At 66.7% G+C, this 22,541-nt stretch overlaps 6 protein-coding genes across 6 annotated transcripts; 2 read left to right on the forward strand and 4 right to left on the reverse strand.

The window, feature by feature from the left end:
* Positions 1-43: 43 nt before the first annotated feature.
* On the reverse strand, positions 44-6,664 carry FA09DRAFT_338339 (hypothetical protein; the record flags this gene model as incomplete). The annotated part of the gene is made up of 4 exons (XM_025744093.1): positions 44-6,096; positions 6,152-6,431; positions 6,492-6,548; positions 6,608-6,664. Coding segments are annotated over 4 exons (6,447 nt in total), but the record flags the coding sequence as incomplete, so codon positions are not given.
* A 2,287-nt stretch (positions 6,665-8,951) lies between these two features.
* Positions 8,952-10,030, reverse strand: FA09DRAFT_338340 (thioredoxin-like protein; the record flags this gene model as incomplete). The annotated part of the gene is made up of 3 exons (XM_025744094.1): positions 8,952-9,349; positions 9,403-9,465; positions 9,997-10,030. 3 exons carry the CDS (start codon positions 10,028-10,030, stop codon positions 8,952-8,954), a joined length of 495 nt encoding a protein of 164 aa, XP_025598754.1.
* Positions 10,031-10,404: 374 nt separating this feature from the next.
* On the forward strand, positions 10,405-12,430 carry FA09DRAFT_329528 (hypothetical protein). The gene is made up of 2 exons (XM_025742215.1): positions 10,405-11,175; positions 11,388-12,430. Exons 1-2 carry the CDS (start codon positions 10,581-10,583, stop codon positions 12,194-12,196), a joined length of 1,404 nt encoding a protein of 467 aa, XP_025598755.1. The 5' UTR covers positions 10,405-10,580; the 3' UTR covers positions 12,197-12,430.
* An 85-nt stretch (positions 12,431-12,515) lies between these two features.
* Positions 12,516-14,510, reverse strand: FA09DRAFT_360211 (hypothetical protein). The gene has a single exon (XM_025745204.1). It carries the CDS (start codon positions 14,459-14,461, stop codon positions 12,650-12,652), a length of 1,812 nt encoding a protein of 603 aa, XP_025598756.1. The 5' UTR covers positions 14,462-14,510; the 3' UTR covers positions 12,516-12,649.
* A 513-nt stretch (positions 14,511-15,023) lies between these two features.
* FA09DRAFT_329531 (hypothetical protein) lies at positions 15,024-20,562 on the forward strand. Its single transcript, XM_025742216.1, has 7 exons — positions 15,024-15,949; positions 16,010-17,959; positions 18,017-18,230; positions 18,285-18,864; positions 18,931-19,152; positions 19,211-19,813; positions 19,871-20,562. Exons 1-7 carry the CDS (start codon positions 15,130-15,132, stop codon positions 20,366-20,368), a joined length of 4,887 nt encoding a protein of 1,628 aa, XP_025598757.1. The 5' UTR covers positions 15,024-15,129; the 3' UTR covers positions 20,369-20,562.
* On the reverse strand, positions 20,440-22,541 carry FA09DRAFT_343129 (ARM repeat-containing protein). The gene is made up of 5 exons (XM_025744578.1): positions 22,160-22,541; positions 21,700-21,881; positions 21,207-21,479; positions 20,879-21,132; positions 20,440-20,793 (listed from the first exon to the last, which is right to left on the reverse strand). Exons 1-5 carry the CDS (start codon positions 22,442-22,444, stop codon positions 20,705-20,707), a joined length of 1,083 nt encoding a protein of 360 aa, XP_025598758.1. The 5' UTR covers positions 22,445-22,541; the 3' UTR covers positions 20,440-20,704.

Genomic DNA, 22,541 nt, shown 5'->3' on the forward strand with positions numbered 1-22,541 from the left:
GCGTGTCAGCAAAGGCGCAGTCTGCCGGCGCGAGGGTGCGCACGGCGTGCGTGTCGGCGCGGCGCGAGAAGTAGCCGCCGTGGAATGGCGCCTCGTGCTTGATTGCCTGGCCGATCTTCTTGCCGATCCACTTGCCCAGCCCACGCACCTCTGCCCCGTCGGGCGAGCGGCGCAGCGACGCCTGCCACGGCTGCTCGTGCTTCGTCGCCTTGCTGGTCTTCTTGCCAACCCACCGGCCCAGACCACGCACCTCTGTCTCATCCGGCGAGCGGCGCGTCGTGGTGAGGTGCCACTTCTCCCGCGTGCCCTCGGCCCACTGGTGGACATCGTGGAAGACGTTGCGCGGGGCGGTCTCGTCCTCGTCCAGCGAGCGGCGCTGTGGCGCGTGGCCTGGGCCGTGGTTGTCGTAGACCTGCTCCGTCTTGTGGCAGGCGTCCTGGAAGATGTTGCGCGCGTCGAGCTCGTCCTCGTCGAGCGAGCGGCGCTGGTTGGCCCACTTCTTGATCGTAAAGGCGTCCTTCCACTTGCCGCGAGCAGCGAGCTCGTCGTCCTGAGCGCGGTCGTTTAGCTTCGCATACATGTGGTACAGCGGCTTCGCCAGCTTGCCGGCGATGTACTTGCTCGCCGTCGCCATCACGCCACGCACCTGGATGTCATCGAGCGAGCGCTTCTCTGCGTGCACGTCGTCGGAAGCCTCGCGATTGGCGACGTACTGCAGATCGCCGACGGTCGTGGGCACGTCGCGGCCGCTGACGGCGGGAGCAAGGGCCGAGACCCAGAAGGGGTCGCGAGCCTGGACGTCCTCGTCGCGCCCATTGATGGCCGGCGCGAGGGCGGACACCCAGAACGGGTCGCGGGCCTCGAGATCCTCGTGGCTCACGTCGCGTCCGTTGACGGCAGGAGCGAGAGCCGAGACCCAGAAGGGGTCGCGAGCCTGGAGGTCCTCGTGGCTCACGTCGCGTCCGTTGACGGCAGGAGCGAGCGCGGAGACCCAGAAGGGGTCGCGAGCGTGAACCTCCTCGACGTCGCGCCCACTGACGGCAGGGGCGAGCGCGGAGACCCAGAAGGGCTCGCGGGCCTGGAGGTCCTCGTCGCCCTCGACATCACGCTGCGCCGGGGCCGGAGCCGCCGCGGCAGCCTGCGCCTGCTTGTGCTTGTGGTAGAGGTACAGACCACCACCGGCGAGGGCCGCCTTGCCCCAGAAGGGGTCGCGAGCCTGCAGATCCGCGTCGACGTTGCGCTCCGCCGGAGCAGCCGGAGCAGCAGCAGCCGCCTGCGCCTGCTTGTGCTTGTGGTAGAGGTACAGACCACCGCCAGCGAGCGCAGCCTTGCCCCAGAACGGGTCGCGAGCTTGAAGGGCCTGCTCGTCGTCGCCAAGGTCGCGCTCCGCGGGAGCAGGGGCTGCCGCCGCCTGCGCCTGCTTGTGCTTGTGGTAGAGGTACAGACCACCGCCGGCGAGGGCCGCCTTGCCCCAGAATGGCTCAGGGCTGCGGGCGTCGAGGGCCTGCTCGTCGTCGTGCACATCGCGTTGCGCCGGAGCGGCAGCTGGCGCTGGAGCGGCAGCTGCCGCGGCTTGGTGCTGCTGGTGCTTGTGGTAGGCGTAGAGCGCGCCGCCGGCGAGGGCCGCCTTGCCCCAGAATGGCTCAGGGCTGCGGGCGTCGAGGTCCTGCTCGTCGTCGCCGAGGTCGCGGCGGTGATTGGCAGCCGCGGTCTTCATGGCGTCGACTCTCGAGTTTGCGAACTTGGTGAGATCCTTGACCGCGCCCTTGGTGAAGAACGGGTCGCGCACCTGCGAGTCCTCCTCGTCGCCGATGAGCTCGCGACGCTGAGCTGGCGCGGTGCCGTCCTGCTGCGCCTTGTGGTTCTGGTAGGCACGCCAGGCGGCCGTGCCGACGACGAGCTTGGCCGCAGTGCCCACAACGGCGTACTTGACGATCTTCTTGCCGCTGATCGGGTCGCGAGCCACCATGTGGACGGAGCCGGTCGCGCCCGTGGGCTGCTGCTGCTGCTGCTTGTGCTTGTCGGCGTAGTGCTTGCCGAGCAGGAAGCCGCCGCCGGCGAGGAGCGCCTTGCCGAGGAGCGGGTCGCGCGCGTCGAGGTGGCCGGCCGGCTCCACGCCGTCGTAGTGGGCATCGGCGAAGTAGCGGGCGTCGTCGGCGGAGAGCTGGCCGATGAGCGGGTCGCGCGCCTGCAGTGCTTCCTCGTCAGCCTCGAGGTCACGACCGTGCATGTTCCGGTACGCCTTTGTCGCGAGCGTGCTCCCCACAGTGATCAGGGAGCTCGCGGCGGCCGTGGCGGCGTTGCCCTTGTTGCCGTTCTTCGGACCGCGCTCCACCAGCTCGCCATCCGTAGCAGCACGCACCTGCAGCAGTTGCTGGTCAGCAGGCAGATCGCGCTGGTGGTGAGCGTTTCTCCAGGCCTGAATGCCAAAGCCCGTGCCGACGACGGCGCCGGCGCCCACGACGCCAGCCACAATCTTCGCGATCTGCTTCTTGCTGCGCTCCTGCAGCTCGCCGTCGGCAGCGGCACGGACCTGCAGCGCCTCCTCAGCATCGAGATCGCGGATCACGTGCTTGTGATGGAGGTAGCCGCCGATGCCGCCCATGGCGGTGACCTGGAGAACACCGGCAGCCACGAGCGCTCCGGCCCCGCGCTCCTGCAGCTGGCCGTCAGCACGCACCTGCAGATCCTCCTCGCCCTCCAGAAGATCGCGCTTGCCGTTCTTCTTCTGGCGGTACGAGTCCGCAAGGGCCTTGGCGCCGAAGCCGACCGCGGTGACCGCCCCTATGCCGGTCATGCCAGCCAGGAGCTTTCCCCCGAGGGTGGGGCCCCGCTCCAGCAGCTCGGCGAGTTCGCGCGTCTGCAGCTCGCCATCGCCGCCGGCACGCACCTGCAGATCATGCTCGTCGGCGAGGTCGCGCGCATCGAGCTCGAAGACGTCGCGCTCGGACAGCTCGTCGAGGTCGCGGTGCTTGAAGGCGTTCACGAGCTTGGTGGCGCCGTAGCCGAGGCCGGCGGTAGCGCCTGTCGCCAGGACGCTGCCAGCAGCGATCGCGGCCATGCGGCCTTTGCTCATCCGGGCCTGCAGCTCGGCATCGGCAAAGTCGCGCTCCTGCAGCAGCTCGGCGTCAGCAAGACCGCGCTTGTGCTTGTTCTTGCTGTCCAGCCAAGCGCCGAGGCCGGCACCGCCGCCGACGAGCGTCGTAGCGCCAGCGAAGACCGCCAGGCCGCCCTTCAGGCCGCGCTGCTCGAGGTCCTCCTCGTCGCGCTCGGCCAGCGTGTTGCCGTGCGCCTGGTGGTACCGGTTGGCGCTCCACTGCGCGCCGGCGTTCATGCCCTTGGGATAGCGGGGGTCACGCAACTGCAGCTCGGCCTCGTCGCGCCGCTCCGCCGTGCTGCCGTGCGCCTGGTGGTGCGTGTCGGCGATGAACTGAGCGCCGGCGTTCATGCCCTTAGGGTAGCGGGGCTCGCGCTCCTGCAGCTCGGCGCGGCGGCGGCTCGTGTTGTTGAGACTGTCGAGCTTCTGCTGCGCCTTGGCCTGGTAGCGCATCGTGGTCAGAGCAGCGGCGCGGTGGGCCTCGTGCGCCGTGTTGTGGACCACGTCGTGGATGTAGCCCGGGTCGCGCTGCTCGATCTCGCTGCGGCGGCTCGTGTTGTTGAGGCTGTCGAGCTTCTGCTGCGCCTTGGCCTCGTAGTGCATCGCGGTGAGGGCGGCCGCACGGTGGGCCTCGTGCGCCGTGTTGTGCACCACGTCGTGGATGTAGCCGGGCTCGCGCGCCTCGAACTCGACGTCCTCGCCCTCGCGGCGTTGGACACGGTCCATGGCGTGGGCGGCCTTGCGCAGAGCTGCCGCCGTCGTGTGGGCAGCGGCGACGTGGGCAGCGTGGGCCGAGTTGTGGAAGACGTCGTGGACGTAGCCCGGCTCGCGCTGCAGCAGCTCCTCCTCGTCGACGAGGTCGCGACGGTGCTTGTGGGCGTTCTTGTAGTCCTTCACGAGGCTGGCAGTCAGCATGCCGCCGCCGACGAGCGCGACGGCTCCCGCAGAGCCGAGCGCGAAGATCTTGCCCGCTCCGGGGCTACGCATCTCGAGCTCGTCATCACGGCGCAGGGACTCCGGCTGCGGCTGCTCGCGGTAGCGGTCGATGTACTTGTCCTTGGCGTCGCTGAAGAAGCCACGCTCATCGACGCTCTCCGCCTCGCTGCGGTGGCCGATCTTGTTGCTGAGCGTGTTCAGGTCGTGTTGGACCGACTTGATCGCGCCCTGCGCCGCGCCCTTGCCCGCGCGGACGGCGGCGTCCTTGGCGGCGCTCTCGACGCTCGGCTCGCGCGACAGGAGCTCGTCGCCGTCCTCGCTGCGGTGTCCGATGTTGTAGCTCACCACGTTGAGGTCGTGCTGCACGGACTTGATGGCGCCTTGCGCTGCGCCCTTGCCGGCGCGGACGGCAGCCCCCTTCGCGGCGCTCTCGATGCTCGGCTCGCGCTGCAGCAGCTGCTCGTCATCCTCGCCACGACGGTGGGAGAGGTTGTAGCTGATGACGTTGAGGTCGTGCTGCACGGACTTGATGGCGCCCTGAGCAGCAGCCTTGGCGGCGCGGGTGCCGGCATCCTTGATCGCGTTGGGGTCGCGCTGCACGAGCTCGTCGTTGCCCTCCTCGTCGCGGCGATGCGAGAGGTTGTAGCTGATGACGTTCAGGTCGTGTTGGACCGACTTGATGGCGCCCTGAGCAGCAGCCTTGGCGGCGCGCACGCCGGCGTCCTTGATCGCGTTGGGGTCGCGCTCCAGGAGCGCGTCCTCGCTGCGGCGGTGGGGCAGGGCCTGAGACGCCTTGTGCTGGGCCTGGCGATCCTGGTCGGCGAACGTGGGGTAGCTGGCCGCCGACGTTGCCTTGTCCCACGTCTTGTGAACGAAGTCGTGGATGTGGCCTGGGTCGCGCTGCTCGAGCGCGTCGTCGCTGCGGCGACCAGCCTGGGCCGCCTTCTGGGCCGCGCGGTCTGCGCTTCTGAACGGCGTGTGGCCTGCCGCCAGCGCTGCCGCGTTCCACGTGTTGTGGACGACATCGTGGATGTAGCCGGGGTCGCGCTGCAGCACCGCCTCGTCGGCGGCGTCGCGGCGCATGTGGGCGACCTGGTAGCTGACGACGTTGAGCTTGTGCTGCATCTGCTTGACGTCGGCTTGAGTGGGTGCGTTCTTGCGCTGCACGAGCTGATCGACGACGTCGCGAGGGAGCTGGGCGAGCTTCTCGCTGGCGAGGTCGAGCTGGTGCTGCATCTGCTCCACGTCGGCCTTGGTGAACTCCTTGCCGCGCTGCAGGAGCTCTGCGTGGTCGTCGGCGTCGCGAAGCAGCTGGGCGAGCTTCTCGCTGGCGAGGTCGAGCTGGTGCTGCATCTGCTCCACGTCGGCCTTGGTGAACTCCTTGCCGCGCTGCAGGAGCTCCTCGAGCTCGTCGATGTCGCGGCGCGTCTTGTCACCTAGCTTGTAGTGTTCGGCGAGCTTGGCGAGGCCAATGCCCCCGCCGATGATGGAAGCGCCGGCCACAACGTACTTGGCAGCCGTCGTCTTGCCGCCGCGCGCGTCGAGCGAGTGAGAGTCGTCGAGCTCGCGTTCCGCCAGCTCGCGGGGCATGAGCTCGGCCTCGTCGAGGACGTCGCGCTCAGCCATGTCCCATGCCTCTTCTGCCTGGGACTTGGCCTCCTTGTACGCGCCCTTGCCGATGGCCTTGGCCGAGCCCTTGAGCAGCTTCTTCTTGCGCTCCTCCATGGGGTCGCGCTGCAGAAGCTCCTCGTGCACAGCCTGGCGCAGCATGAACTCCGTCTCGTCGAGCTCGCGGCGCGTCTTCTTGCCAAAGCCGAGGAAGCCCTTGAAGACCTGCCCGGCCTTCTTGAAGCCGGACGACTTGCCCGTCGGGTTCTCCTTGGGCAGCTTCTGGTAGCCCTTCTTGGGGTCGCGCTGCTCGAGCACCTCGACGTCGTCGTCACGGGCCGCCAGCTCCTCGGCCGTGGGCTCGTCGCGCGGGAGCTTGGCCTGGTAGGCGCTCGCCTTGTGGGCAGGAGCGGGCGCCGGCTGCTTGGCCTTGGCAGGCGTGTGGGCGGTGGCATCTGGGCAGAAAGTGTGAGCCAGGATCCGAGCGTGGCGTCACCTCCCATTACTCACTCTGCGCCTTGGTCGTGTGCTTCGGAGCGACGTGCGTGCCGTTGGTCTGCGCCTTGACCGTCTGCTTCACAGCAGCGTGGGCCGTGCCGTTGGTCTTGGCCTGGCCCGAGCTGACGTTGGTCTTGGCCTGGCCTGAGCTGGCGTTGGTCTTGGCCTGGCCCGAGCTGGCGTTGGTCTTGGCCTGGCCCGAGGTGCCGTTGGTCTTGGGCGCGGTGGAGGTGCCGTTGGTCTTGGGCGCGGTGGAGGTGCCGTTGTTCTTGGCAGTAGCAGCGTCGCGCGCCTGCAAAGACGAGAGGCCGGTCAGGACAAGCCTCTCGCTGCTCGCACCAGCTGCACTCACGATCATGACCGCCACCTGGTTCTCCTCGATCTCGCGAGCGACGTTGTTGAGCGGCGTCTGAGCAAGGGCCGCGGTCAGCCAGGCGAGCGAGACTGTCCCGTCGCGCTGCTACTCACTGCCGACACGGAGGCGGCGGCCGAGGCCGCCAGCAGGAGCGGGACAGTGAAGCGCATCTTGAGAGATGGGTCACGAGAGTGCGAGAGTGGTAATTAGAGAGACTTGGGGAGGGTCGGAGGTTCGCCTAGACGATCGTGGTGAGGTGACGATGTGTCGGCGAGGAGTGGCACTATCTGCGATGGCGAGACCAGCTCGACGTCGAAAGAGAGGCAGGTGGTGGAGAGTGAGATGACGAGATGTGGATGCTCTCGGAGTCGCTGTCAAAGCAAGGCTCGAAGAGTTGGCGGCGAGATGGATCGTGTCAAACGAGGTAGAGCGGAACTGAGGAACTTGGTGGGGAATGAGAGAGGACACGGGCGGACGGGCCTCTTCTTATAGAAGCGAAGCGAGCAAGCGTTGAGTGTCGTGCTTGCGCCATACGCAGCGCCAGCCTCTGGCGCAGCACCAGGCACCGCTGCTCGGCGTCCGCCGGGCCCAGGAGCCGGAGCTCCTTGCGCCCACGCATAGCCCCTCAGCCGAGAGGCACACTCACGCAGCTGATGCCAGGGGAAGGTGCTTCAGCATACGCGCATCGTCTTGCTGGCAAGATGGAAAGGCACGCCGGCCGCGCATCGCTGCGTCGCGTGATGTTGGCCAGGGGGAAGGGGCAGGAGCAGGAGCAGGAGTAGGAGCAGGAGTTGGACGCCCAGCTGCAAGCCCGTCCGCAATGCGAAGATGGCAGAGCCATTAAGGCGTCGGAATCCGGCAACGCCCAGCGCCCAGGCCCGAAATGGGACGGGCTGGGAGCGAAAGGAGAAGGAGGCGAGGCATCATCATGGGAGCCGGCACCGGCGGCTTGCTGGAAGGCGGCAGATGTGGCGAGAGCGGAGGGCCATTCCGGCACGCAGGCAGTGCCAAGTGGCGCGCAGATCGAGAGCGGTGGCAGCGTGCGCGCGAGGCACTAATTCGCCCCCTGGGCGCGGCGGCAGCGGCGCGCGGCGGGCGGGAGATCCTGATTGTGCCTGGCGTGCGCATCAGGGGCCTCTCCGATCGAATAAGCTCTGACGCCGCCGGCACTCACCTCCTAAGCGGCGCACGCCCTTGAGCGGAGGCCGAAGTCCGAAGAGCGTCTCGCCTCATCAGCCCGCGCTGCTGCTGTCGTGCGGGCAGAAGAGCGAAGCGCGCGAGGAGCTCCGAGGATGCAGGGGAACGCCAGCCCCTGTGCGCTGGCCACTTTGCGGGCACGCCTGTTTTGGGCGCAGGCGAGGCGAGAGTGGATTGCCTATCCGCTGCGCCGCTGCGCAGGTACGCTCCTCTCGTCAATATCGACCCCTTTTGCGCTCCTCTCGCCGCTGGCTTGCACCCGCCGCCCTCACAGGCTCACAGCCCCCAGCATGCAGGAGCAGCAGGCGGAAGAATCTTTTGATGGGTCGTGTGACGCCGCAGCTTGATGCAAACTTGAACCTGACCCCCCTGGCCGCTGCTCGAGAGCGCGCTGCACGCTGGACTTAGCGGGCTTTGCCTCTCTCGTGCGACACGGCTGATCAGCGTCTCCTCCCCTGAGGCAGGAGGTAGGGCACTCAGCTGCGCCACACGATCAGGCGCTCGGGCTCGGGCGCTCGCCCCTCGCCAGCCCCTCATCCACGTGGCAGATCCCTCTCCTCGCTTCTCCCTTGGCTCAACTCGAGTAGTTCACCTCAAGCTGCACGTTGCCTCAGGCGAGAGCGAGACCCGTAGTGCTAGTCAGGGACCGAGCTCGCGCCGTGGGGGTGCGGCGCAAGCCTCGTTCAGCAAGCAGATGCTCCTCCTGCATCCTGCGCCCGCTTGTAGGAGGGAATAGCAGCGCTCAGGGCATGAGCGCCGACGGCGCGTTATTTTTGTGGGCGCAGGGCACGGTGCTGCAGCCGGATGTTGACAGGAGAGAGACCGCTCTGCGTCTGGGCGAGCGGCGAGGGCGACCGTCTCGAGGCCCGCACAGCGGCTGTGCGGATGCCAGCGAGAGCCGAAGCGGGCGATGCGAGAGCCGAGCGAGCCCTCGAGCGCACGTGAGAGCACCCTGCTCTGCTCCAAAGGGACTGACGCTGAGGCAGAGGGTCCAGGTCGAGCTGCGATGTGGCGAGAGCTGCCTGCGAGCAAGGCGTCATTCTCACGCTTGCGAGGTGTGCTAGAGGCATCAACGCTGCGCAGAGAGCCAGGTGGGAGAGCGACTGAACTCACCAAGGTAGGCGACGTTGCGCAGCGAAGAGACGACACCCAGCTCCGCATCCCAGCAGTCAGCATCAGAGATAGCGAGCGAGCGTGAGATCCAGCACACATCTGTACAGCGGGGGAGGAAATCACATCTGATTGTCACCTCCGCATCACCTACGGCCAGAGGACGTATGCGAGATACAGCGCGACGACGACGAGCGGCAGCAGATTCTCCATCTTGACGCCGTTGAGCGGGTTTCCCGCGCCGGGCGGTGTCGTCGACGCAGGCGTCGCACCACCGATGGTGCGACCTCCGCCGGGGAAGCCACCAGCGGGCGCCTTTCCATCGTCGTACTTCTGCACGAGCGAGCGCAGCTTGTTGGGGTCTGCGCCGCGCAGCTGCTCGAGCGTGCGGCTGGACTTGATGAAGCTGAAGGTGGGCATGGCAGTGACATTCTGTGCGCGCGCCACGGTGGAGACTTTGTCGACGTCGACTTTGAGGAAGAGGGCGTTGGGATGCGAGGAGGCGAGAGAGGCGTAGACCGGGGCGATAGCCTTGCATGGCCCGCACCCTGTACACTTCAGGTGAGACGCTGCGAGAGATTATAACTGTCATGCGACTCACACGTGGCGTGGAAGTCGACGACTACCAACGCCTGGCCTGCGCCGGACAGCGCAGCATCGAACTCTGCGGTACGAGCGAGAGCGTCAGCTCGGGAAGCACGCCTTGCTGGTGCACAAGCTGCGAAGCTCGTCTGCCGGGGCACAGCGCAGCGGCCTCGAAGGAGCCGCTTGGACATGTGCTGCTATGCACGCACCGCACATCCGCGCCGCTGACACCCGTACTCGGCTCGGCTCATCCGCCAGATGGACCATGGCGAGCAAGCGCGCAGCGAGCCGAGCAGCGACGAGCGCGCGAGGCGCACTCAGTCATCGCCTCGTTGCCCTCTACGCTCTCTGCGTAGCGCCGCGCGCATGACTGACACGCCTGCTTGACACTGCATGGCCCTGCCCGTCTTGACGTAATCCCTCTGGGCCCTCCACTCGCGCTTCCCGCACGAGCTCCCTCGTAACGACAGGAGGCTCAGGACCGACTCGCCCTCCCCCCTCGCGACCCCGCTACAGCTGCTACAGTGCGGCAGCAGAGCAAGCTCCGCGCCGCTAATTGCCGCTGGCGAGAGACATCCAGACGGCGCAGCGTGGCGGAGGGGATACGCACCCGACTGCGAGGAGATCTCGCGCGGCGCCGGCATGGCTGTGTGTGCTCGCTGGCGTGTCGGATGTAGAGATGCGGAGGCGGAGTATGTGGTCAAGCTGAGGAGTGATTGGGCGAGAGCTGGGCGGGAAGTGTGGCGCGAGGAGGGCGGATGATGAGGAGCGGAACGAAGGCGGCGCGAGGGTGGTCCGAGCGGCTCAACATCGCCTGGGTCGAGTACAAGTCGTGCTGAAGTCGCACTAACACAATCGACACGCGGCCGCCTCCAGATTCAATTGGCGGCTGCGCGGCAGACTACAACTTCAAAGGCCTCGGGGTCGCTGCTGGATTTCCGTTTTGCGGACGCGCATGCGCTATCTGAGATTTTGGTGCGCAGCCAGCTCCAAGACTCGCTCGAGCCCCACATCCGGCCATCATCCCACTCCACTGCTGCGCTCGCCTCACACCCTCGTCTCACGTTCTCGTCTCAGCGCTGTCCTTGCGCCGCTCAGCATCAGCCGCGGCCTTGTGCGGCTCTCGCTCGCTGTCACTGCTCCCTGCGCACGCCCTCACTCCACTCGCTTGGCCTGAGCGGCGAGCGAGGCGCCATGTCGTCGCATCTCCTCTTCATGCCGACGCAGCCCGCGCCCTCGTCTCCCTCTCGGCATGCCTCCTCCTCCGGCTCCACTAGCGGCAGCGGCAGTCCTTCCTACTTCGCCTCAGCGCCGCATCAGCCGCCTCCTCCGCCTACACTGCCATTTTCCAGCACCGCACTCTCCCATCGCCCCTCCGCCCTCTCGTTCGGATTCGGCTTCGCTTCTCCCTCTGCGCCCTCCACACCTGCAGCAGCGAGCCCTTCCGCATGGGGCGTAAGCGCGGCGTCTGCCAGCGCGACACCTCGATTTGTGCCTTCGGCGCCCGGCGGCGCGCGGGAGAAGCGGCGGCGAGAGGAGGAGGAGGATGACGAGATGGGCAGTCCGCGCGGCTCCTCCTCCACCGTCAATGCTTCTTCCTCTACAGCTGTTGCGAATGCAGCAGGCAGCGCAGCAGTCGTGCCGCCGGCACCACTGCAGGCGAGGCAGGAGAGAGTGCTGCCGAAACGCATGCGCGCGGGCCTGATGGCGCAGCAGCAGCAGACGCAGGAGGCGAGAGAGGAGGCACAGGCGGACCAGGAGGAGGATGTGGATCTCGGCAACATGCTCGGTGAGTGTAAGAGGCATATGCCGGCTGCCCGATAGGCATGGTGGGACCGCAGGACGAGGCGTCGCAAAGCCCGGAGCCAAGGCGGGGTGGAGCGCCGTGCAGAGTGTGCGGCCAGCACCGAAGGCGGCGACTTGCATCATTGGCGGAGAGCTCGTGTGCCGCGTCGTTCTGGCCTCGAGAATCGTTCAGCCGCTGACATGCGTTCCTTGCAGCCACGCTCGACAAGTCTTCCTTGCTTCTGCTTCTCTCTCGACTTCTCTCGCACTCTCCCGACCGGACGCTCCGCTCTCAGATCCTCACACACTTGCCACGGCCCACACGCGCCTCCTTGGCCGCCGCGCTCGACGTCCACGAGCGAGCCGTGCGCGCCGCCTTGCCGGCCGGCGGCGAGACCGTGCGTGCCGAGTGGGCGTGGGGACGCCTGCGAGGGCCCTTGATGGCATTCGCCAGTGCCGCGCTTGGCCTCCTGCGCTTCTTCGATACGCCGAGCAACTCGAGCGCGCAAGCTTCTCATCCCGGCGAGACGTACGACTTTCTGCACGACGTCACGTCTCGTCTTCTTCGGCTTCTCTCTCAGCTCCCTCCACTTCCCTCATCGACACTGCTCTTCTCGAACCTCTCGACACCAGCAGCGTCGCATCCCTTAGCCTCAAGTCTTCCCGCTCGCCTGCTCTCTCCCGGATCTCCTCACGCGCTCCTCGCTCTGCTCTTCCCCGCGCTCTGGACGCACTGGCAGCGACTCCTCACCTCTCTCACGCACGCCGTCAACGTCGAAGGCCGCATGTACGGCGCCGACGCCATTGGTGCCTGGCTCGCCGGTCTCACAGCGCTCGGCGCACCAAGAGAAGAGGCGCGCGAGGAAGAGAAGGCCGTGCGCGCTGCGATGCAGAGTCTAGCGACGGCACTCGAGGCGGAGATTGGATGGCTCGTGGGCGGCACGGCGACGAGGGCACCGAATCGAGGTAATGCGGGCGCGCATCGGACGTGGGCGACGGGACACATGGAGGAAGAGGAGTTTTGATGCTGCTGCTTCGCCCAGTCCTCGTCGACACCGCCTCTGTTCCCCGTTCTCGCCGCTTCGCTCCCAGCACCGATACCTTCCCACTTCACGTCACTTCCCCTCTCTCTCTGTTATTCATTTCTGTTCCCTCTCCAGGCTGCGCTCCCCCTTCTCACACGTTCGCTCTCATCACATAGGATTCTCGACATCACATACACCCTCTCTACATACAATCTATGCATCCTTGACTCGTCCCGTCGCGTACGACGGCAGCAGGAGCAGCACGCTTCCGGACCCCGTCACTGCGTCAATGCCGCATCTGACATGCCATCGAGGCCATGCTCTGACTTCGCTTCAGCTCAGCACGCGTCCTTCCTCGCCCAAACGTCCGCTCACAGACAGGCAGGAAACAAGTACAATTGCCGCTCGCTACGCCCGCACAAGAGCCCATCTCCACCCATCCGCTCCACCGTCTCATCGCGCCAGCGCCAACTTGAGCTCCTCCACCGTAGCTACGACACGCTTCGCATCGCGCAACAACCTCGCCGCCGGAACTTGCAGCTGCGTCTCTCCCCGCCACTTCTCCGCCAGCACCGTCTTCGTCTGCTGAGGCTTCTTGCCCTTCTTCTTCTCCACAGGCGCTGTTGAGCCAAGCCCACTCGCCACGCTCTCGGCGTTACGCTCCGCCTCCTCTAGCCATGCCAGACTCTGCTTGACGTCGACCTTCTCCTTGCCGCCCCACAGTGAGCGCAGAGCGGACGCGATGCCAGAAGACGGAGAGGCGGCACCGAGTGCCCAGAGCGTCTCGGCCACGTGCAGACCTAGCACTGCATCATGCTGCGCCAACCAGAGCGCGTGCAAACGAGCGCCGTCGGCGGATGCGTTGGCGCTGGCTGCTGCTGCGTTGCTGTTCGGCGTAGTGACGAGAGCGCTGCGTGCGGCGTCGGCGCGCAGTAGACGCAGTGCCGAGATCTGCACGCGCAGTGCAGTCGAGAGAGTCACGCGGCCGGAGTCGTCGCCTGTGCTGCCGGGCGGTGCAGTAGCGTAGAGCGCTGAGAGAGAGATGAGTGATGCGACGAGTGCGCGCGTCAGAGCCGGCGAGGCTTCTGTTGGTGCGGCTGCTGATGTTGATGCTGAAGGCACGCTTGAGGCACGGGGAGCGTCGATCTTGAGCGCGCCTTGCACGTTCGACGCAGCCTGCGCATCCTCCGTGTCGGCCAGCAACGCAGGCGCACCGGCGAGATGCAGGCTGCTAAGCAGCCATCGTTCCGCCTCTGCCCGCTGTCCCAGCGCCGCGCTCACGCTGCCAAGCCGACCCGCCAGACGGACGAGACGAGCCTTCTGCTCCTGCGATGCCGATGACTGCGATGCGAGTGCGTCATAGATGCGCGTGTAGCCCGCAAGCGCACCCGCGAGCGCAGTGGGCGTGCCGATGCGTTCCCGCACGCTCGCGAGGCGCGTCTCGAGCGCCAAGGCTGTCTCATCGATGGCTGCAGACGGCAGTTGCGAGCCGGGCGCGGCTAGTGCTCGTTGAGCAGCGATGTCGGGCAGCCGAATGCCGCGCTTCTCCGCCGCGTCGAGTGCGGCTTGGAGTGTGCCTTCGCACATGAGCAGTCCGTCCGACGAAGGCATGCCCTCGAGTGAAAGCGCGTCTCCTGCCGCGGTGCCCAGCTGTCCTGGCGCACGCGAGCCGCCAAAGAAGAGCTCGGGTGCGATGCCGCCTCCCCAGTTCAGCGCGATCCACGCAGCTCGCAGAGCATGTCGGCCACTGAAGCCGAGACGCGGGTCGGTGCCCGCGGTCGGGCCCCACGACTCATCGCGCATCTCAGCGGTCCAGCCACTGGCGTCGTCGCCCGTGGCAGGCACGGCACAGCGAGGCATGGCGCGATGCTCGACATACTGATGCGTCGCTTCGTACGCTGCACCACCGACGCTGGCGATGCCGAGTGCGGCGAAGAGGAGGATGCGGGAGATGCGAGAGAGGATCTGGAGAAATTGAGAGAAGGGCGTGGTGAAGGCCGAAACCACCGACGGCGAGACGCCCTCTTGGTTTGCGTAGCGCCGTAGCTGCGAGGTGGAGAAGGTGGCGCGCAGAAGGGGCGCTGGCACGCCAGTGCGTGCAAAGCGAGTGTGGGCCAGCGAGCAGCGAGGGATCGGCTGCGGAGCGGCGGCAGTGCTGAAGGAGAGACACTGCGCAGCTGCCCGCGGCACAGCGAGCGCCGGGCGCGGCGCACTGGTTGATGCGACGGAGCGCAGGGCCCGAGCACGCAGAAGCTGCTGGCTCATCGTCGGACACACGCGCGAGAGAGAGAGAGGTGGGAGGGAGAGGAGGGTGGGTGAGGAGAGGAGAGGGTGCTGCGAAGTGGAGCGCTTGCCGCGGCTGATTCAGCGGGAATACAAGATTCCGCGCATAGCAAATACAGATTCGGGCGGATTTTGTATCGCCCTGGACGCGTCGAGATTAGCGTGAGATGAGCGTGGGAACGCTGCACGGTCCTCTCCTCCGGCACGCCTTGCTCTGGCCTTGCCTGCTTGCGTCGGCACGGCACAGCATTGCAGCGCTCTGAGCACCTCGCGCATGGCGTGCGTCGAGTGAGGTCGTCCGAGGACATCGAGAGCAACCCAAAGGCATGCCGAGGCAGAGCACGCACGGCCAGAGCACGCCATGTCGCTCGCCTGCGTCGCGGCGGGGTTGGCGCGTGTCAGCGGTGCGCGTGGGACTTGGGAGCGGTGCTTGGTGTGGCTGGCGTGCGCCGCGTGGGGCGAGCTGGGCACCCTCGCGGAGCGGGCACGGCGAGCCGGTGTCACTCGAGCGGCGCACCTCCTCGCGCTTATCCTCTCCACCACATCCACACCGCCTCACACCACACTGGCATCGTTGCGCCCCATGCCATCCACGCGCGCCGCCCTCCGCTCCAGCTAGACCTCGCATAGCGCGCTGCTCTGCGCCCGCCATGGCTGCGGCTCCGCACAGCCCCTCGGGCTCCGGCGCGTCAGCCGCTGCGGCCTCGCTCGAGCGTCTCTCGCTCTCCGACGCCGATGCCGGCCGCTCCGGCACTTCAGCAGTGCCTCAGGACAGCCCAGCCGGAGCGCAGTCCGCGTCGCCATTCATGGATCCCGACGACGTCTCTCTGCCGCCATCGCCGCATCTCGAGCCTACATCGCCGCGCGGCATCAGCGTCATCTCCTCGCTCGCCGCCTCGCCCTGCCTCGGCTTTGGACGCGGCAGCATTAGCGGCCCCAGCGGCGCAACGCAGCAAGCGGCGGTGCTGCACTCTGTGCCTTCCATGCTCTCCCTTGAGCGCGAGGCGCACGAGATCTTGGCGGCGCGTGGAGGGAGTAGTAGGAGCAGCGTGAGCTCTCTGGTCGGGCAGTCCGACGCACAGCCAGTGCCGACGCGCAGCGCAAGGAGCAGCGTGCACTCGCTCGTCGAGCAGCCTGAGGCACAAGCCGCGTCACCAACGCACGAGGTGGGACACGTGATCAACCCCTCGCTCGTGCAGATGCTCAGCATGGTCGGCTCGCGCTTCGTCGAGGCGGAGTGCGGCGGGCTGCTAGATGCGGAGGATGGCGGTGCTACGCAGGAGGAGGGCGCGATGCAGGGCTTGGACGCAGCTGCAGTGCGAGAGCAGACGCGCCTATACGCTGGCCTCGACTCGGACGCGGAGGAGGATAGCGCTGCGCTGCGAGAGCCTACTGCCGCTCCTCGCTTCGCCGGCTTTGCGCGCAGCGCGCGGCGGCATGGCGTGCTCTCTGAGCTGATCGACGATTCTGGTGAGTGTTCAAGCTGGGCTGCGTCGCGTGAGCTGGCTCTGACGCGCTGTGCTCCGTCAGCGACACCGAAGGGCGGCCACACACCGCTGGGCGCCTCTCTGGCCGGCATAGGCGGCGGCACGATTCGCAGCGGCAAGCCTGGCGTTCGTCGCGCGTCGGCCCTGGGCGGCGCAGACGCTACCGCTTCTGGCTCCTCGGGCACGCTGGCACGCAGCAGTGCGCCGCTCTCAGACCACGAGGGCGAGGGTGATGGCGAGGAGAGCGCCAGCGATATGGCTGCGTCTGCCGAATCTCTGTCGGCCCTGCAGGGCGGCGGGAGCGCAGCTTCCTCCACCTCGCTGCCGGCCTCGCAGCATGGCCGCACAACGGATCTCGGAGCTTCGATGCACATGCTCTCTTCTGCCGTGCTCGATCCGCCCAGCGGCCGGCGCTCTGGCTCTGCGTCGCCCGAGACTATCGCCGATCCGCAGGCCGACGTTCTGACGGCACAGACGTCGCACGAGGCGCTCGAGGCCAAGCTGCGCAGTCTCTACTCGCTCGACGCCAACGAGACCCTGCTTGCGGTCCACCCTGCATGGCTCATGCGCTCCGTGCTGCTGCAAGGGCATCTCTATCTGACGAGCGGCCATCTGCTCTTCTACGCATACCTCCCCTCGCGCGGCGAAGGCGTGCTCAAGACTGGCCCGCTGCGCAAGCGCACCAAGCGCACGTTGCGCTTCAGTCGACACTGGGCCGTGCTGCGAGGGCGCGCACTCAGCTGGTACGACTCTGAGCGCGACCCGTACTTCCCACAGGACCACATCGATCTGCGGTCCGTCCTGTCCGTCGAGGCCACGAATGATGCGTCTTCAAGCTCGACGGATGCTGAGGCCGGACACGCCGAGTTTCTCGTCCACACGCCTTATCGCGTCTTTACGTTCAGCGCCGACTCGGCCGCATCGCGTGACGCATGGGTGCGCACGCTGCTCAAGGCTGTGCTGACGGCGCAGAACGAGGGCGAGAGCGTGCGCATCTGCGTGCCGCTCGAGACGATTGTCGATGTGGACGCGGCAGACAACGGCACGAGCGCCTCGGCCCTCAACGCGGGCGTCAAGGCGGCGGTACCGGGCTTGGCAGAGGAGGTGCGCGATGCCAGCGACGTCGTCTGTGTCAAGGTCGTCGATGGCGCAGCAGATGACTTCGCTGTCGACGAGTACTACTTCCTGCATCTGATAGAGCAGCATGCCTTCCTCAAGAGCCTGCGCGAGGCTATCGAACAGCACGTCACCATCGATGCGCAGCCTGCGGCGCTCGAACGACCAACGCCTAGCGTGCGCGACTCGACTTCTAGTCTGCGCACCCTGCATGCTGCGCCTGGCAGTGCTGCACCGCACAGCACGATGGCGAAGCCGCCAAGCCTGGATGCGGCGCGGCACGAAGGCTCGCAGCCCTTGCCGATTGCCGATACGCGCAAGAGCGAGGGCCTGGCATACACCTTGCCCTCGTCATTCACTCCCGGCAGTGCCGAGTCGCACAAGACGATGCTGGCCGTGACGCCCAACGAGCGAGCGACGACCCTGCCCACGGAGCCCACATATCCGCCATGGTCGCCTGCGCGCTCGCGCACCGCAGCAGCAGCGCTGGAGCGCAGTGGTGCCAATACGACGGGCGCGCCGTGGAGCGTCGCTGCGCCGCTGCCGGCGTGGGTGCGCGAGGCTGGCGGGCGGCTGCTCGCTGCAGCGCACGGCGCCGAGACCCTTGCGGCCTTAGCGCGGCGGCCACGACGCAAGGTGCGCGAGAGCTGGAGTCGGCCACCACAGCCGGGCGTGATTGAAGGCGAGCGTCAAGTCGCGGCGGAGGCCGAGCAGCAGTGGACAAGATCACGAGATGGCAGCGACGGCAGCGTGCAGAGATCGGCGTCCAGCTCTTTCGCCGTGCTTGATGCACCAGATGCCGAGGCGAACGACGCCGACTATGAGGCGCAGTTCAGAGCGTCGTTCGTGCTGCCCGAGGACGAGGAGCTGCTTTGTCGTGAGTGGCCTCTTTCCTCGCGTCGTGACCATCACTAAGCGTCTCTCCCTCACGCAGACATCAGTGCGAGCCTGTACCGCGTGCTGCCTGTGACCGGCCGGCTGTTCATCTCGACGCACTACGTCTGCTTCCGCTCCTCGCGCATGGCCTCCAAGACGGTCGGGCGCACGCTCATGATCCTGCCCGTGCGCGAGCTCGTCTCGGTGGCGCGCAACAATGCGTTCCGCTTCGGGCAACACGGGCTGGTGCTGATGATTCGCGGGCACGAAGAGTGAGTCGGAGCGCCGCCTGTGTGCGTACACTGCGCTGACGTGCCGGTCGTCAGGCTCTTCCTCGAGTTCTCCTCCGCCGAGAGACGCGACTACTGTCTCTCTGTCATCAATGCACGCACGGAGAGCGTGCGTGCACAGGCGCCGTCGGAGGAGAACGATGCACAGCCAAGAGTGGGGCACAGCAAGCTGGCGCAGGAGCGCGAGGATGCGCTGCTGCTCACCGATCTCGGGCAGCGGCTGAACTGGGCAGCGTCGCGACAGGCCATCGCGTCGGGCGCCTCTTCCGCTGCGTCCAGTGTGTCTGAGCCCCTAGCACAGCAGCAAATCGACGGCCTCACCTTTCAATCGAGCGCCTCATCGACGTTCCTCTCGCTGCGGCCGCCCTCCAAGCTGCACTTCACCTTCCTCACCATCGGCTCGCGCGGCGACGTGCAGCCCTTTCTGGCGCTGGCGCGCGGCCTCAAGAGCGAGGGCCACGACGTGCGCATTGCCACGCACGGCGAGTTCAAGAGCTGGATTGAGGGCCACGGCGTCGAGTTCCGCGAGGTGGGCGGCGATCCGGCGGAGCTGATGCGCATCTGCGTCGAGAATGGCACCTTCACCGTGTCGTTCTTGCGCGAGGGCGTCTCGAAGGTGAGTCACATCCGCAGGTCTCTAATCCGCCGAGCAACAGCTGACAAGCGTTCTCCCTCGTGTCAGTTCCGCGGCTGGCTCGACGACCTGCTGGCGTCGTGCTGGCGAGCCTGCCAGGGCACCGATGTCATCGTCGAGAGTCCCAGTGCGATTGCCGGCATCCACGTGGCCGAGGCACTGCAGGTGCCCTACTTCCGTGCCTTTACCATGTGCTGGAGCCGCAGTCGCGCCTATCCGCATGCCTTTGCCGTGCCAAACAGCAAGGCGGGCGGCAACTACAACTACATGGTGCGTCGTGCCTCGCCCGCTGCTCGCGCACGATGGCTGACAGCTGCTCCTCGCCCAGTCGTACGTCATCTTTGACCAGGTGTTCTGGCGCGCCTCGGCAGGCCAGATCAATGCATGGCGCAAGAAAATGCTCGGCCTGCGCTCCACGAGTCTCGATCGTCTCGAGCCGCACCGCGTGCCCTTCCTGTACAACTTCTCGCCTCACGTCGTGCCGAAGCCGCTCGACTGGTACGACTGGATCCAAGTGACGGGCTACTGGTTCCTCGACAATCCCGACGGGCAGCAGGACAAGAAGTACGAGCCTCCCGTAGCGCTCGTGGCGTTCATTGAGCGTGCGCGTGCCCAGAACCGCAAGATCGTCTACATCGGATGGGGCTCCATCGTGGTGCAAGACGCCGAAGCGACGACGCGCTGCGTGTACGAGGCGGTGCGCCGCAGCGGCGTCTGTGCCGTGCTCTCCAAGGGCTGGTCCGATCGCCTCTCGGCGCGCAAGGAGGCGCCGAGCCTCGAGTCCGAGGACGTCTTCCGGGTCGACTCGGTGCCGCACGACTGGCTCTTCCCGCTGCTCGACGCTGCGTGCCACCATGGCGGCGCGGGCACGGTGGGCGCCAGTCTGCGCGCCGGCCTGCCGACGATCGTGAAGCCCTTCTTTGGCGACCAGGTGAGTCGCGGCAGCGCCATCATTCCACTCGTTTGTTGACTGCGTGCCTCCCTGCAGTTCTTCTGGGGCGCACAGATCGAGAGTCTCGGCGTCGGCAGCTGCGTGCGGCACCTCACCGCGGACGCACTAGCGCACGCCCTGACGCTTGCGACCGCACCTGGCTCCAAGCAAGCCGAGCGAGCACGCGCGCTGGGCGAGCAGATCCGCCGCGAGGATGGCGTGGCAAATGCTATCTCGGCGCTCTATGGCAGCTTGGACTACGCAAGGAGCCTCATCAAGCGAGACACGAGACTGCCGTCCGCCGCGCCCGTCAAGGGCGCTACGCCACTGCCTGCTCCCTCAAGCGTCGCGACTGCCGCTGCGGGCAAAGCTGCCTCATCGGCGGTCGCTTCTGAGTCGCTGCAGCATGCTCGTCTGGGCAGCAGCAGTGGCGACGCGGGCAGAGAAGGCCACCACAGCACCTCAAGCGCCAGTGCCTCCGACGCAGAATGGTCCGTCGTCGGCGACGAGGAGCAGCCAAGTTTGGAGGGTAGTGCCTTGCTGTCTCCATCTTAGAACGTTCCCCTCCCTCCTACATCCCTCCATCGCCGCATTCCTTCTCCCCGTACTCATCTCTTCCAGTCCGTCTGTACATCATCCCTACCCGTCACGTCGCACCCACTCTCTCAACATGCTCTCGCCTCGCCCTCTTCAAAGTACCCTGCAGCCCTCACAATACATCTCCGCTTCCCCAGCCGCGCGAACGAAGGAAGCAAAGAGTGTGACTTAAGTGAGCGACGTAATAGCAAGATGACAAGGCGGCAGACGAGGGGCAAATGAGTGGTGCATAGGCAGAGGCCTGGGCCGAGAGGGGATGGCACGCAGCTGGGCCCGTTTTGGAGTTGCTTCTTCTCAAGCAACGGGCGCCACAGGCACGCTAGGCACCTCGGCGACGCCCGATGCCGGCTCGATGCGCTGGAACTGCGTGGGGTCGTTGTTGTCTGCCGGAGTGGGGTGCAGTCGTCAGCATGGGGTCGCTCTTTGCCTGCCCACGCACCAGCCTCGGCCGCCCCGTCGCCTACTCACACTTCAACTCATCAAGCGCCACCACACAGCTCTCCCGCACCACTCTCGGCGCACTGGCATCCTCGGCCCAGCGCTTGAGCTCCTTGAGCACCTCGGCGTGCTCCTCGCCCTCCTCCTCCTCGGCGACTGCACCGAGCGCCTCGGCCGCCTCATGCCGCACCATTTCATGCTCTGCGTCGTTGGAGAGCACGCGGATCATAGAAGGGACCGAGGCTGGGTGCGCCAGCTCGCCGAAGACGAAGCAGATTTCATGCCTGTGCCATCAAGGCGCGTCAGCCTCGCTGGGCGCAGAAGAATGGAGAGGAAGAGAGGCACGAGGGAAACGTACCGGAACAGCGCGCTTCCATCGCTCAAGCCATCCGCCAGCGCCAGCACCGCCTGCTTGCCCTCCTCGCCCGCCTCCTTCCGCTCCTCATCGGACAGCGAGGGAAGCTCGGCGCGCCGCCGGGCGTTGTGCACGGCGTTGCGCAGCGCAAACATGGCGCGGTAGCGCTCGAACAGGGGCGCTGAGGCGTCGGTGAGCAGCGTGCGCGAGGAGGCGATGGAGGGTGCTGAGGCAGAGGAGGAGAGGGCGGGGGCGGGGTCGATGGGCGTGAATGCGCTGAGAGGGGGCAACGTCAGCTGCGTTGCCTTCGAGACGGGGGAGGCAACGCTAATGGAGGAGGCCGCGTCCGTGGGCAAAAAGGCTGCAAGCTTGCAAGAAGCTAGGCTTGCGCCCAACGCAGATGGCAGGCCATCCCTCGTTCTACCCCACTAGCGAGCGCCCCTTGCCCTATCGCAACCCCTCCTCTCCACAAACGCCCATCTTCCACACTACCCACCTCTGCTCCTCGCCCGCGGCCTTGCGCGCCTTCTCCCGCGCGCCTTCCTCCGAGTTGTCCCACTCGATCTTCTTGATGGCCAGGCCGCACGTCTCGCGCACCGAGACGTCGGCGTCGGCCTCGTAGGCGCGCAGAATGGGCAGCGAGGAGGGCGAGGAGATGGCGCCGAGGGCCTCTGCTGCCTGATGGCGCGAGGAGAGAGTGCGAGGAGATGCGATCGAGGAGAGCGAGACAAGGAGGAGGGGCGAGGAAGATGGCAAGGAGCAGTCAGCAAAGGGCCAAGAGCGGCGAGGTGCGCAGAGCGGGCCTTGTGGAGCAGTGGCTGCCTGTCTCACTGCCCACTCCACCTCCTTCTTCGGGTGTTGCGTAGCAGTGACTGCCTATCTCTCTGCTTACTCCACCTCCGCAGTGACTGCCTGCCTCTCTCCTTGCCCTCCCTCCCTGCCACCTGGTGACTCACCTCATGTCTGACCATGGCATGTTCCTCCTCATCCTTCAGCACACCCTCCAGCACGGGAATGGCGCGCACATCCTGCATCTGGCCCAGCACATATGCCAGCTCGTGCTTCAGCAGCGCCGAGTCGTCCTTGAACGCCGCGCCGATGGCGTCGATGGCCTGCTGCGCGGCCTCGGAGGAAGAGGAGGCAAGGCCCTTGAGCGAGAAGAGGGCGCGGAAACGCACGTCGAGCGCCTCGGTGTGGGAGTTGAGCGTGGCGCGCAGCGAGGCGATGCTGTTGGTCGCCATCTTGGACTGTGGGGATGGATGAAGAGGGAAGGAAAGGTGCAGGCCGCACGCGGACAATCTGATTTCGAGGGCCGAAGCTTGAAGGCCGAGCGCCGCG

This window comes from Tilletiopsis washingtonensis (genome assembly GCF_003144115.1).
Source record: "Tilletiopsis washingtonensis strain MCA 4186 unplaced genomic scaffold FA09scaffold_9, whole genome shotgun sequence".
In the NCBI taxonomy this organism is placed as follows: domain Eukaryota; kingdom Fungi; phylum Basidiomycota; class Exobasidiomycetes; order Entylomatales; genus Tilletiopsis; species Tilletiopsis washingtonensis.